The 13,633-nt window shown below is 38.9% G+C and overlaps 1 protein-coding gene across 1 annotated transcript; it reads right to left on the minus strand.

Moving 5' to 3' along the window:
• Positions 1 to 451: 451 nt before the first annotated feature.
• On the minus strand, positions 452 to 11,749 carry atp1b3a (ATPase Na+/K+ transporting subunit beta 3a). Its single transcript, XM_008433333.3, has 7 exons — positions 11,336 to 11,749; positions 9,057 to 9,185; positions 8,688 to 8,786; positions 8,361 to 8,554; positions 5,498 to 5,548; positions 4,829 to 4,915; positions 452 to 2,052 (listed from the first exon to the last, which is right to left on the minus strand). Exons 1-7 carry the CDS (start codon positions 11,445 to 11,447, stop codon positions 1,885 to 1,887), a joined length of 840 nt encoding a protein of 279 aa, XP_008431555.1. The 5' UTR covers positions 11,448 to 11,749; the 3' UTR covers positions 452 to 1,884.
• Between the last annotated feature and the right edge of the window lie 1,884 nt (positions 11,750 to 13,633).

Consider the following 13,633-nt stretch of genomic DNA (forward strand, 5'->3'; position numbering starts at 1 on the left):
GTACAGTTTAAGTACATCGATAAAAGTATATTAAAGTATGTTAAAATTTAGTATACTAAAGTATGCTTTTTTTTCACCTGGGTACACTAATCAGTCATAAGCAGACAGTATCTTACCTGATGTATTGCTTAAGTCAGGCGAGTATATGATATGTTTAAGGACAATATTCCTTAAACATGAAAAAACATTTGATTCTCTGTCCTTTTCTAGTCAGTTTATTTGAGGAGCTTGGGATCATTTCTTAAGAAAAGAATCAGCTTCAAAAAATGCCAAAAATATCCCTTTAAGACGGAACATTGAAGTTTTTGGGGTTATTGTCTACAGTGACATAAAAAGTAAAGTAAACAAGTTAGCATGCTAAGTTAACATGGTAGACTTTACAAAGGCAAAAACTTATTTTCTACAAACTAAAATTTAAATGAAACAACAAAACACCACAAAACTATGAGGCTATTTTTCTTCAAAATCACAATTTATTTAATCAGGTCTTAAGGCACCCTGAAGAGATGTTACAGGTTGTTCCTTTAAATACAGGTTCCTTTTAAGACTGTGTAAACATAGCTTTGAATAAGATAATCTTCTGTAAATCTTTGCTTAAATTATATTTCTTTACAGTGCACAGACATTATGTTTGGTGACCAAAAATACAGTGTGACTTAGGTAAATATGGTAGATATTGTGTGTGTGTGTTTATGTTTGTGTACGTGTTTGTGTATGTGTGTATATATATTTATATATATGTACATTAAAGAGTAATAGATCAGCAGACAATCAGATAAACAGGCTGAAGAAGAGAGTAAGCTAACAAACAATCTTTGAGACCCAGATAGATATAGAGATCACATAGAGATATACAGTACATATTGCAGTGAAGTTATTTCTCGCTATACTTCTCCAGTCCCTCTCTGCCTCAAAACAGCAAACCCTCACTGTCCACACACACACCGCCGCCCCGGGCAACGCAGCTCACCCAGTCCTGGGACTCACCCAATCAGCTGCAAGAGGTGGACAAACAGGAAGACAGGCAGACAGACAGACGGACAAACACACATGCAGACACACAAACAGACAGACGGACGGCACAAGACTGGTCTGCGGCTTGGTGCAGCGCAAGACAAATTTCTACCTATAGTTCCCTAAATATGCTTAAGTTCACTATGTATTTATAGTTAAAAGGGCGTTTGGAATTTGTATTTTATGTACAAGGATACATTGGCTATACTCAAGTATCAAGGTATGACTTGATGAAGTTTTTTGAGATGAAAAATACGTTGAACATGTTCTACATTTTCAGCTCTACCCACAGCAAGAACCCAAGTCCTCGCAACACCAGCGAGTGACGAGGCCCTTCACACAGATTCAGAGGTCGAAACACACTCATCCCGACAGGAGGAAGGTCACAAATGAAAAGAAAGAAGTATCAGCAATTACACACAACAGCTCCAAGAAGCTTGGTTCCAATGGCTATAGGTTATTAAATCACATCAGCACTAAAAAAAGAAAAAAAGGGACCTGTGCTAAGTAAAGGATGAACGGTGCAACAGGAAATGAAAAGGACCTGGTTCAGAAACTTGTTCTGAGGAGATCAGCAAAAAAAAATCAGATGGAAAGAATGGTCAGGAAGGTCATCAAGGTCGTCTGACACCAAACGGCTTCCTCTGTTGGAGGCCCAAACATTTACCTGCATCAAACATCGATACCATATCCAGAAAAGAAATAAAGAGAGAAAGGAAAAATCTTTGTGACACATTTGACACTTCCTTCCTTTTTTTTTATTTTTATTTTTTTTAATTTTTAAAATTTTTTCATAATCGCAAATCCGTTTGCAAATTCAGGGGCCGGCAAGGTGCGCTCCCCTGATCCGCCTCTGCCATTTTTTTTTTTTTACTCCACCACCTTGATCCGGAAGGTGATGCGGCCCAGGAACTTGTCCCTGTCGTCGTCGTTTAGAAGGTTGGAGCCGTTCACCTTGCACTCCACGGCCAGCTCCTTGTTATAGTCCTCCTTGGTGAACAGCAGCTTCACAGCCACCAGCGGCTCCACGTAGTTCTCCTGCATCGGGGAGGAAATGCTCTTTCGTCAGTCCTGACACTGGGACAGTGTTTCTCAAACTTAACCCACAATTGCTCCCACACTAACACAACATCATAATATATATAATCTGAACTGAAAATGTTAGCCTCTGAACTCATTTATTGTTGTCTTCTTTGGGAGGTGTTTTGTAAATGTGACTGGCCAGGACAAAACCATGAACCAAAAATACTTGGGGGCATTTTGAATTGTCTGACTGAATTTTAAGCTTTCCAACGACGGAAAACACATGGAAATCTAAAAAGAAATTGTTCTCTACTACAGGTGTTGTGTACATTTTTAGGGATATTTAGAGTTTGTTAGACTTTTGGCAGAAACTAACATTTTCTTTCAACATGAAGAAAGGCCGATGTAAATAATTGTTTTTTAAGATGGAGTTAGTCAGCGTGGGGCGCAGCACTGCTCACTGCCAAGTTACTCAGCACATCCACAGACCGTGATCTGTGTGCAGGTGGCATGCTATGTATCGTAATAATGTTCTAAGAACAAAAGTTCTGCATAAATGGAAAAATATTCCTGCAGACATAAATTCCTCTGATCAATAAAAAAAACGTTATTTATCCCAAAGGGAAATGAAATATAAGTAGTATTGTATAAGTATTCCTGACATTGTTTTCCTTCCACTGATATCTTCAGCTTTTCTTTTGAGTGATCCGGTCATAAGCCACGTATCCATTATTATTTTTAAACACAGTCCTTTTGTAAGCTAACTGAGCTCACGTCACGGCAAATAAAGATCGTTCATATGCAGTACCGTATGGAACACTAGGGGGCGCTCGCAGACCACAGTTTGAGGAAAAACTGCATCTGTCCTGCGTTTCAGCTCACACTGTCACACACTTCACCATATACAGACAACATGCATACACTGCAAAAACACAAAATCTTACCAAGTATTTTTGATCTAGTTTCTCCTGCAAATACATGAACACACTTGAAATAAAACAAAATAACTTAAAAGTAACATTTTAGCAAGAAATAAAGGCCAGTTCTACTGGCAGATAAATTTATTATAAGTTAAATAATCTGCCAATGGAACAAGTACTTTTCACCATTAAATAATTATTTACTTAAAATAACTATCTTGCTAAAAAGTTACTTATAAGTTATTTTTATCTTATTTCAAGTGTACTAAGATATTTGAACTAGAAACTGGACCAAAAACGCTTGTTAGGATTTCCATTATTCTGTCTTAAATGACAAATAGTGAGAGAAGAGTAAAAAATGTTAAAATCCTTATTATTTCTTAGAACTCTGAAGTTTACATACGCTAACTTTACGATGCCTTCCAGTAATCTGTGTCCTCCATCACGGCGATGGCTTTATAAACTTCTACAACTGTGGAACTCCACACCTGTGCTCCTCATTTGGTGCAACTTTCAGATGTCTGAAGGTGCCATGCACACCGTTCTGAACACTGGTGGGATGTCTCGCCATCAAAATGTTCAGGAAGACACCCCCTGTGTCTGTTTCACAGAGCTGGACGTCTTTAAGGGTGAAACGTAAATAGATGCAGAACAAAACCAAAGCCCACGTGAAGAGACCATTCACAGCGCCCGAAAGGCCAACTAGTGAAGCTGTTATTCAAAGAGCAACAAAGCGAAACAGATATATTACAATTTGCCAGTGCACTCAGAGACAAAGACATCCATTTCTGGCGACGTGTCCAGCGGACTGGTGAAGTTACAGTGGAACTGTGTTGCCGTAACAGTCATCGTTGCACCCCAACTGGGAAGTATGGAAGTGGCAGCTTCATGATGTTGGTGCTTTGTTGCTTCAAGAGGGATTATTGATGCAGTTTACAATAATCTTAATATATATTTCCCTATTATGTGGAAATATTGAAGCCATATATCTCATGACATCAATCAGGAAGTTAAAAATTCAGTGGAAGTTAAACATTCAGTGGAAGTGAGTTTTCCAAATGGACAATGACCCGAAGCATACTGCCAAATTAACTACAAAAGCTAATTTGTAGATAATTAATACAAATGAGTTACAAAAGCACCTTAAGTACAACAAAGTCAATGTTCTGACGTGACCTACAAACCTTCCTCAGTTACATCAGTTCATATTTCAGAGAAATTAATTGTTACAAGTTTGTGGGACAACAGAAACATTTGAACTGAGTCACTCACTTTCAAAGGGAAATCTTTCAAGGACTATAAGGAAATATATGCAAACTTCTGATTTTAATATTGTTTAAAATAAAAATAAATAAATAAACTGACATCATTGCGGCTCTTATGAAATAAAAAATTAGTTTTGGTTATCCTTTAGGGTGACTTAACGAGTAGGAAAAAATCTTTTAATACAGTAGAGCATGTGTAAATGTCAAGTGCTACTGTTGGAGCAACGACCCGATTAACAAGCAACGCTATGCTGACGCTCTGTCTGCACTGATGAATGTCACATCAGCATTTAGAAAAATCTAAGTGGCTCTGACTGTCTTGATGAATTCAGTGAATAAATATTCACCCGCTAATAAACTGTGTAAAGAACCTGTAAGCGATTTCATCAAGTGATTGCTAAACTGATGGCTAACACGATGGTGACATCACTGCAAAAGTAACGCATGGCAACACATTTCACACCTACAGACACTGTAAGAACAGGTGAACATCAGAAGTAACACACGTGTGGCAAGATTTGATGTTTCATAAAATGAATTTCATTGCCTCATGTAAGACATATTCTCAGATACATTGACATGCACCTTGGAAGATAAGATACTTACATGGGCTTTCTTGCCATAGTAGGGGAAATACATCTGGTCAAAACGTCCCTCTTTGGGGAAATAGTGCATTTGGATCGGGTTATCTTTCTGCAGGGAAGAATACATGGAGGTTTAAATTTCTCATTGGATAAAAGCAAGTAGTTTAGTGTTAAATTAACAGCAAATGTGAAATGTTCTTAAGACAAAATGACACAGGACATGAACGAGCAGAAGCAGCATCCCTCTGAGGTCCAGGCAAAGAGATTTGAATGAATTAGTTAAATGAGATTGTTCTGTGTTTAGTCTGAAAAAAGTGTCATTTCCGGGGTAAAAGAGCGACACTGGTTAGGCTAAAAATAAACTCTAAAATGCCACTAAGATGGGTTTTGGAGGCGCCCACGTAATGACCCGTTACATAACAGAAATGTGTTCTTACTCCTACTGGCCTTATCCTGATAATTCACATATCCGTCTTACCCTAAAGACGTCAGTGACAGCATGCAAAAAGACATGAGACACAAACACACACAAAAATAAAAATAAAAAAAGAGGGAAAATGTGAAAGAACAACAAAGGAAATATTAAATCCACAGTGATAATAAATATGCTTTGTTTTTAATGGAAGAACTAAAAAGACACAAATACACATACAATAAAGTTGCACGAGAATTCTCAGATTTTATTTTTTACTTTGACAGTGCAGTTGATGTAGGGATCCCCGCCGGGCTTCAAGCCGATGATCTGTGAGGGCAGAGACACGGGAGGAGGGTCACTGTCAGGACGCTGCACCGCTACAAACAAATCAAATCGTTTAGGAGCCTGAGCTCATAAACATTCTCATAACAGGTTATAACGTTTTGTCATATTGCAGCTACACAATATGACAAAAGGGACAGCATATCTTATTAGGATCCCATGTGGAAGTGGAAGGAAAATGATATATGTGGTTTTCAAAGATTTCTACAATTAAAAATAGAAGAAAAAAATCTAAAAATCCTGTTGATCAGACACATTGCAGAGGCTATGCTGTGGGATGCTGCTAAAGTTACACATTCAGAAGTTAACAGCAATAATCTGGATTATTCAACCTGTCATAAGAAACAAAATGGGGGTTAATTTGTCAGTCAAATTTTCACCATCATATTAATTCATCTATAAATGTTATAGTTTAAAACTAAATATCTAATTACCAAGATAAATATTTAATTTATAAACTAAATATAGGAGCTACAGATTTATATTGAGGCTAAATATTTAATTTGAAGCTAAATATTTAGCTTGTTAGCTAAATATTTATCTTTAAACTAACTATCTGGTTTCAAACAAAATATTAATCTTTGTAAATTAATATTTAGCTTCAAACCATATGCTTAGATTGCTAAATAAATACATTGTTTGGAGCTAGTTGTGTGATTTGAGGCTAAATGTTTGGTTTGGAATATTTGGATTTAGTTGGAAGCTAAAAATTTAGCATCCAGCTAAACAAATATTCAACTTCAAACTAGGAATTTGGCCTGCTAAATAAGTATTTAGTTTGGATCTAATTGTGTCATTTGAGGCTAACGGTTCGGTTTGGAGCTAAGTACTTAGCTTCAAACAAAACAAAAATGTGGCACTATAAATAAATATTTAGTTTGTAGCTAATTATTAGGTTTAAAGCAAAAACTTTCAGCTTGTTTACTAAATATTTAGCCTCAAACTAAATATATGTCTGTTAGCAAAAAATCTGATTTGGAGCTAAATATTTAGTTTAAAGTGACATATTTAGCTTCAACCAAAATATTATGCTCGTTAACTCAATATGTAATTTGGAGCTAAATGCTAAAAATATTACTTTTTTTTCATATGACTAGCTAAATAATCCAAATTATTTCAGTTATTTTTTGACTATATGGCATCCCATACCTTTTATTTAATATTAGCTGCAAAATCCATCAGGGCACATCTCTACCAGCTTTGTACTTCCATAACATAACATTTGTGTCCCAGTTTTCTTCCACAATATCTCAAACTCCATCAGATTGCATGGAGAGCATCAATAAAAAGCTATTTAAAGCCATCGCACAGATTTAGACTTTGACTGGGCTATTCTAAGACATAAACAAGCTTTGATCTGAACCATGGAGCTCTCTACTTTCTCACAGCCTCTCACAGTTTTCTATTTTTATTTTTATTTTCCAGTGTTGCCCTGCATTTAACAGCATTCATCTTCCCTTCAACTCTGGCCAGCTTCTCTTTTCCTGCTGAAGAAAAAATATTCCCACGGCATGAGGCTGCCACCACCATGCTTCACAATAGGAAGCTGTGTTCAGGAAGATGTGCAGTTTTAGTTTTTTCATCACACAGCAGTTTGAATTTAGACCAAAATGTTAAATTTTTGGCTGTCTGTGGTAGTCCATCATGCAGGTGGTCATTTATCGTATCGTTTATCATTTATTATTTATTTATCATTTATCGTGAAAATTTCTTAAAGATTTAGATTAACTGTCGTCTTGATAAATTTGCATTAATGTTAAAAATCAAAATTATGTTCTCCAGAGTTCCACAAATTCCAGTATATTTGAAAATATGATTAAAGTTACTGTGTGCAGTTTAGTGATATAAATCACATTTCTTTATGTGGCGTCCTGACAGAGCCACTGAAAAATGGGAGCGTTTTTTAGAGTAGAATTTGTGTTTGTGGCGCTATGAATGCTAAAAATTCTAAAAAAAAAAGAAAAAAATCTAAAAAATAGTTTTAATTAATTCTAAGTCTTTACACTGGGTTAAAAATATGTTTTTTGTAAGTTGTCCATGTTTTTTCAAACTGAATTAGGTTTATTTTGCAACTGACATCCATTTTTCTCAATCAGGTCAGGTTTTTATTCTAATTTGATTTAGAGAAATCCAATGTTTTGACTAAATTGATGACATTTTTGTGACATTATCAATTCATTTCCATTAATATTTCTCTTCCAAAAAAGTCTTGTAACATTTAAAACCCTCCTGTTGTCCTCATTTTCTGTGTATAGGGAAAACACATACAAATCTCGGTCATTTTGACCCGAGGACAACACGAGGGTTTTAACTAAATGTTACAAACTTGGATTTCTGTGAATCGAATAATAAACACTAATAAGTGTAAGTACATGTGAATTGAACATCACGTCTTCATTGTGTAAAATTCTCCGTCTCTTTTCTGTCCTGATGGAATCTCTCCTCCTGCTCATCACTCATTGATCCCAGATTCTCCAGATGTGAGAACAAGTCCTGCATCTGCATTTTGATGCTCATGTTGCTCCATAGTTCAGAAAGTTGATCTAATGGAGCAAAACCAATGTGATTTTTGGATTCAGCTCATCAAAATGACCCTAAATCAGTTGACAAACCCAAGACGATTATTTCTCTGTTGACCAGCGTTATCCCCACCCACAGTGCATCACAGAAACTCCCAATGAAACAAATGAAGGTTTTACGGTTGTAGTCTAAAAGGTTTGTGAAAAAGTTTAAAGATGAAGTATACTTCTGTAAGCAGCTATAAAAGGCAGACTTTGCCATGAAAGCCGTTTGGTACCCTGTTCATTTTGAGCAGCACACAGGGTTTTCCTTCATGGTATCCGAAGTTAGTGTCAGACAGGCCGGAGCAGAAACTCAGGAGCGCCCTCCTGAAGCGGCACGCTTTCTGCGATATTCCTTCCCCTTCCTCCCGCAGGGTGTACTTTCCTGGAGAACAGTCCGTGTTCCCCTCCTGCTCCGTGTCATTATATCCTGACAGAGACATGATGTGGACAGAATTCTGCTCAGATCCAAGTCCACAAAAACAAAGGACTGCTACTGGTTCACCTGCAGATCGTGTTTTTTTTGGGGTTTTTTGTAATTCATCGGCTTGGAGTGCACTCACTCTGAAGGAAAGACTCCAGGTTTCGGACATACTGTGAATACTTCTGTGGATCAGATCTGTTGAAGGAGATGTCCAAAGAGTTTGGCCGGATTGCCAGTCCTGCAAAACAGAGACGCCGACCATAAAGTGAGAGTGAAACCAAAACACGGCTATTAGAGGAAGCATCCACTGAGCTGATCCTGTTCTAGTTATCACTCAGGAAGAGTCTTCCAAACAGATCAATGCAAAAAGCAGCAATATAAAGTAGCACTTTACAGTGACAGCATCTAAGCTGGAGGAGCATTAATAATGCATGCCTCAAAGAGAAAACATGGCCGCTCGTGGCAGATGGTGGTGCCAGACCTTTAGGTGGAGCCGGAGGACACTGACCTGGACTGGGGATGCGGTCCCTGTACTTCGGCACGTAGTCGTCCAGCGTGAGCAGCATCACCCACATGGTGAGGGCGAACATGCCGGCCAGGAAGCAGTAGAAGACCAGGTAGAAGAGCAGGATGAGGGCTGCAGGTCAGGGGGACACACAGAATGTTTTTAAAGGGCCAGTACTATGTGTTCTCCAGCCACAGAGTATCAGTTTATAAAATAAGTAAGTAACTATGTCACCTTCAGGGAAGTCTGGGCCTCCCTACTTAGGCTGCTACCGCCATGACATGACCCCGGATAAGCGGAAGAACATAGAAGGATGGATGTCACCTTCAGTTATTGTAGACATGATATATTTATCAAGTATGACTTAAAATAAAATTGACTTTATAATTTAACACCATATGAAATTGATGCTCTGTCTCTGAAACTCCGCCTTCAGAAAGTCATCACAACATGGTTCCTCTATTAAAACTTTAACAACGCTTTTACCAGCGTTTGCCCAGTTCCACCAGGTGTTTGCTAATTGCTGCTGGCTAGTCTGAAGGATCTGATCTGGGGAGGGGAGGCATGGAAACTGCAGCTCTGAGGAGGAGCTTCGTCCTCGAAGGAGGAGCTAGGTCCAACCAGGCGTTTTGCACAGCTGAATGGTTACCACGGGAGATTAAAGGATTCCTCAAACATCCTTAAATCAAAGCAAAACTCCAGGTGTGTTTTTGACGAGGGAATAACATAAGAACATGATGTAAAGCTCAAAAAAGTTGATTTTACATAATGCTGCCCCTTTCAATAACATTGCTGCTGTTGTTGCACATCTGTTTTTTTCTGCATTGATGTACTGCAGTGTAAATAGTCAGTCTCTTTTCCAAAAATGTACATAATGTACAGGCACACTGAACATGTGAAAAGTGATGTCTAAATGTTCTATCTGTAATAAGTGCACAGGATTTTCTGTGCAGTTATTACAGAAAATAATAACATACAGTAATAACATTGTATGTTGTCATTATTATTATTATTATTATTATTATTATTATTATTATTATTATTATTATTATTATTATTATTATTATTATTATTATTATTATTATTATTATTATTATTATTGCTGCTACTACTATTATTGTTGCAGTCTTGATTTTTAATATATTGTTTTTGACTTTTGCTGTGTGAACCTTGATGCTGCTCAATCTTCTCTCTGTGCCACAGTAAAGTTTGTTTCTACAGAGGCAGAGGGTCGAGCATGCTGCGGGACGTGTCTCGGTTTGCTGCGGTTCCACAGAACTACCCACTTGAGCGACACCATTTTAAATCCACTACCTCTGACAATCACAGGTATTTTTTTCCTCAACGCCCCCCTCAACCCCCCCAAACTTTTCAGCAGTTTTTTGAAGCTGTAAAGCGAGGAAACATCAGAATCAAAATGGTTCACCAGCACCTCAGAGATGCCCTCTAAGCGGATCAAAAGAGAGTGGGGGGGGGGCAGCCACCCCCTCCCCACAACCTCCCATCCCTTCTATCTTTTTTTACCCTCATTGCTCTCCAGCAGTATCCCACAATGCACCTGTCCAGTGCGAGAAAGACAGAGAAAGAAAAGAGAGGGAATCCCATTTGACCTTGACAGGCATGCTAATGTGGGCGGCCATGCAACTGCAATGGAGCATCCCACTGCACAGCAGCACGGGGGCCCAGGCAGCCTGACTGAAGCCGGCACCAGCCTATAGGAGCCGGCTGCAGTGAAGGGAAGAGTGTGTGTGTGTGTGTGTGTGTGTGTGTGTGTGTGTGTGTGTGTGTGTGTGTGGGTGTGTGTGTGTGTGTGTGTGTGTGTTGGTTGGGGAGTTGGGGGGTGGGGGAGTGTTACCACCTCAGTTTAGGGAGAAGCATTACATAAAAAAAATCTACATCCTGATCAGCTTTGGATGCAGCTGAGGAATTCAGCAGGACGCTGATTATTTGGGAAGGAAGCAGCTCAGTCAGCAGGGGGGCTGGAGGGACGGGGTAGGGGGGGCGGGGGGGGGGTGTCTCTGCAGATACATATCATAAATGATATCTGTTTGGAAATCTAAATAGTCTCACGCAGCAAGAGGAGACCTGGGCACACCTTTAGACCATCCTTCACCTCCATGCGGGCCTGGGACGGCTCAATGCTAACTCAGCCTCACAGTCACCTTCATTCAACCATCCACGCACACGAATCAATAATAATAATAACAATAATAAACAAATCAGGCTGCACAGGTTTAATATCTGACAGGAGGAGGACATCGGACGCAGGGGTGCATCCTTACCCCAGCTGCTGGCCGTGCGACCCAGCAGCTCCCCGGTCCTCGGGTTGTAGATGGAGTCCTTCCAGCTGGACGGACTCTCCTTGCTGGCCGCTTTATCCTCGGTGCTCGCCATGGTGATGAGGAGGGAGGGAGGCCGAGGGCTGGGGGGGAAGTTTGTGTAGTCCCAGAATAAAATAAATAAATAAAAATAAAAAAATGTTCCGATTTTCGTCCTCTTAGAAAAAAAAAAACAAAAAATTAGTTAAAAAAAAAAAAAGAAAGATGCGGAAAAGCGCAGCGGGGCAATGCGATGATGAGGCGGCGGTGCGGTGAGTGGTCGGTATAATGGCTGGGAAGAAGTGGGCGGTGGAGAAGGAAAGGAGAGCAGAAGGAGAGAGATGCTCCGGTGGAATAAGAGGAGGGGAGGAAAAAGGGACGTGAAGGGGAAGGTGAGGAGAGAGAGAGAGAGAGAGAGAGAGAGAGAGAGAGAGAGAGAGAGAGAGAGAGAGAGAGAGAGAGAGAGAGCTGTGACGTCCGCTCTGAGCCTGCGCTGGCAGCTGATGCAGTGCGAACTGGGAGATGCATTGGTTCATCACAGAGACGCACCGCGACGCGCACAAATTCTAAGTAGAGCCACCATTATTATCATCACCAACTATTAGACTCCTATATCTTCTGATTTATTTATTTATTTTAGCAAATGGCCTCTTTACACTCTCCTTCAGCAGATTATGTAAATCAAATCATAACTTTAAGCTCTCAAAGACATTCGAGAGGATTTTCGTTTTTATTTATTTATTAAGTTTGTCATCATGGTTTTATTGTAGATTAATCGATCCTGCATCAAAGTCGGAAGTGGTGAGTCACTAAATCAGGCTACACCCTGAGAAAGCAGGATACAGATATGAACCCCAGATCTATTTAAAGGGCCAGTACTACGTACTTTCCAACAACATAGTGCCATTTTATAGCACAATCAAGAATACTACCTTCACTTGTTATGAAAATTTTAAGCGTAACTTAAAAGAAATTTAAGCAAATTAAAGTCTTGAAATTGGGCCTCTGTCTCTTTAAGAAGCTCATAGTCTGGCCTTGTTTGGGATCTTTTCTTACTGGCTGAGATATTTTCCTAAATTTAAGAAGATTAGAATGTCACTGAGCAGCTCTTCTGAGCAATTTACACACTTCACTACAACTGTTGGCTAAATGAACGAACTTTTCCTCTACACCAGATTAGCTTCTACTACTATTATTATTGATTTATTCACTTTTATTTTCCCCTTTTCTTAAGTTTCAATAAATTTACTTTTGATCCATTTTTTCTGAAGGTTCCTTCTCTTCTGCTCTTTATTTTACTTTGTTTTTACACTCAGATATATAAAAACATGTGCTTTGTTTGAAAGTGTGTTTTCTCTCTCTCTATGTTGCCTTGATGTGCTTGTCTGTTTTTTGAGCCTATACCTTTATATTATAAAGGAAGTTGTACACTTAGTTTTATTTGCACAATATGATGATAATCTTATGAATATGCAATTTGTTACATAACATACAAATTTAGGAGGGGAAAAAAGAAGCTCCTACTCTTTCCAATGAACCCTTTAACAATATTTTTTAACCAGCATTTCATAGAGAAGTGTCTCCTGTAATGCTCAGTTCTTTTAGGTATTTGCTAATTGCTTCTGGCTAGTCTGAAGGAGCAGAGTGGGGGAGTTGCGGGAGGAGGGACGGTTTATGAGGCGGAATCTCCCTCCTAACAAGAAGCTGCACAGAAAATACATCACTTGGTGAATGCAAGGGTTTCACTCAGAATGGTTGCCATGGGAAAACAACACTCCAGGTATGTTTTTGATGAGAAAATGACACCATGACAGGAGCTCAAAAAGTCAATTTAGCATTATACTGCATCTTTGAAATCAGCTGCAGTGTGAGAATAGAAGAAAACAACCTGAGATGCTGCAACACTTATCATATAATGGAAATTTATTTGTGGGTTAAGCAGTTCTCTGAGCATGTGGGTTGCGCCCAGGGGCAACTCTACGCTATTTTTAGAGTTAGAATTTCTTTACAGAAATGTGACTACATGTTAACGCATCAGACTGCAAGGGATTGTAAAATTTTAACCAAAAACGACAAGATCTGAGTATTTGTTTCCTAAAGTACATTTTGCTGAACTTGTCATTATCAAATTAAGCACAGCTTAATTAAATACAACAGCTTGACTGAAAAAGCAGGAAGATGCCTTCATTTGAGGAGTTGCAGTTAATATGGCAAAAACAGCGAAGCTTGTGTTTCATACAAGGATATTTTTTATGGCTCTTC

The sequence above is a fragment of the Poecilia reticulata genome, chromosome 17 (genome assembly GCF_904066995.2).
Source record: "Poecilia reticulata chromosome 17, P_reticulata-male-v2, whole genome shotgun sequence".
NCBI classification, from domain to species: domain Eukaryota; kingdom Metazoa; phylum Chordata; class Actinopteri; order Cyprinodontiformes; family Poeciliidae; genus Poecilia; species Poecilia reticulata.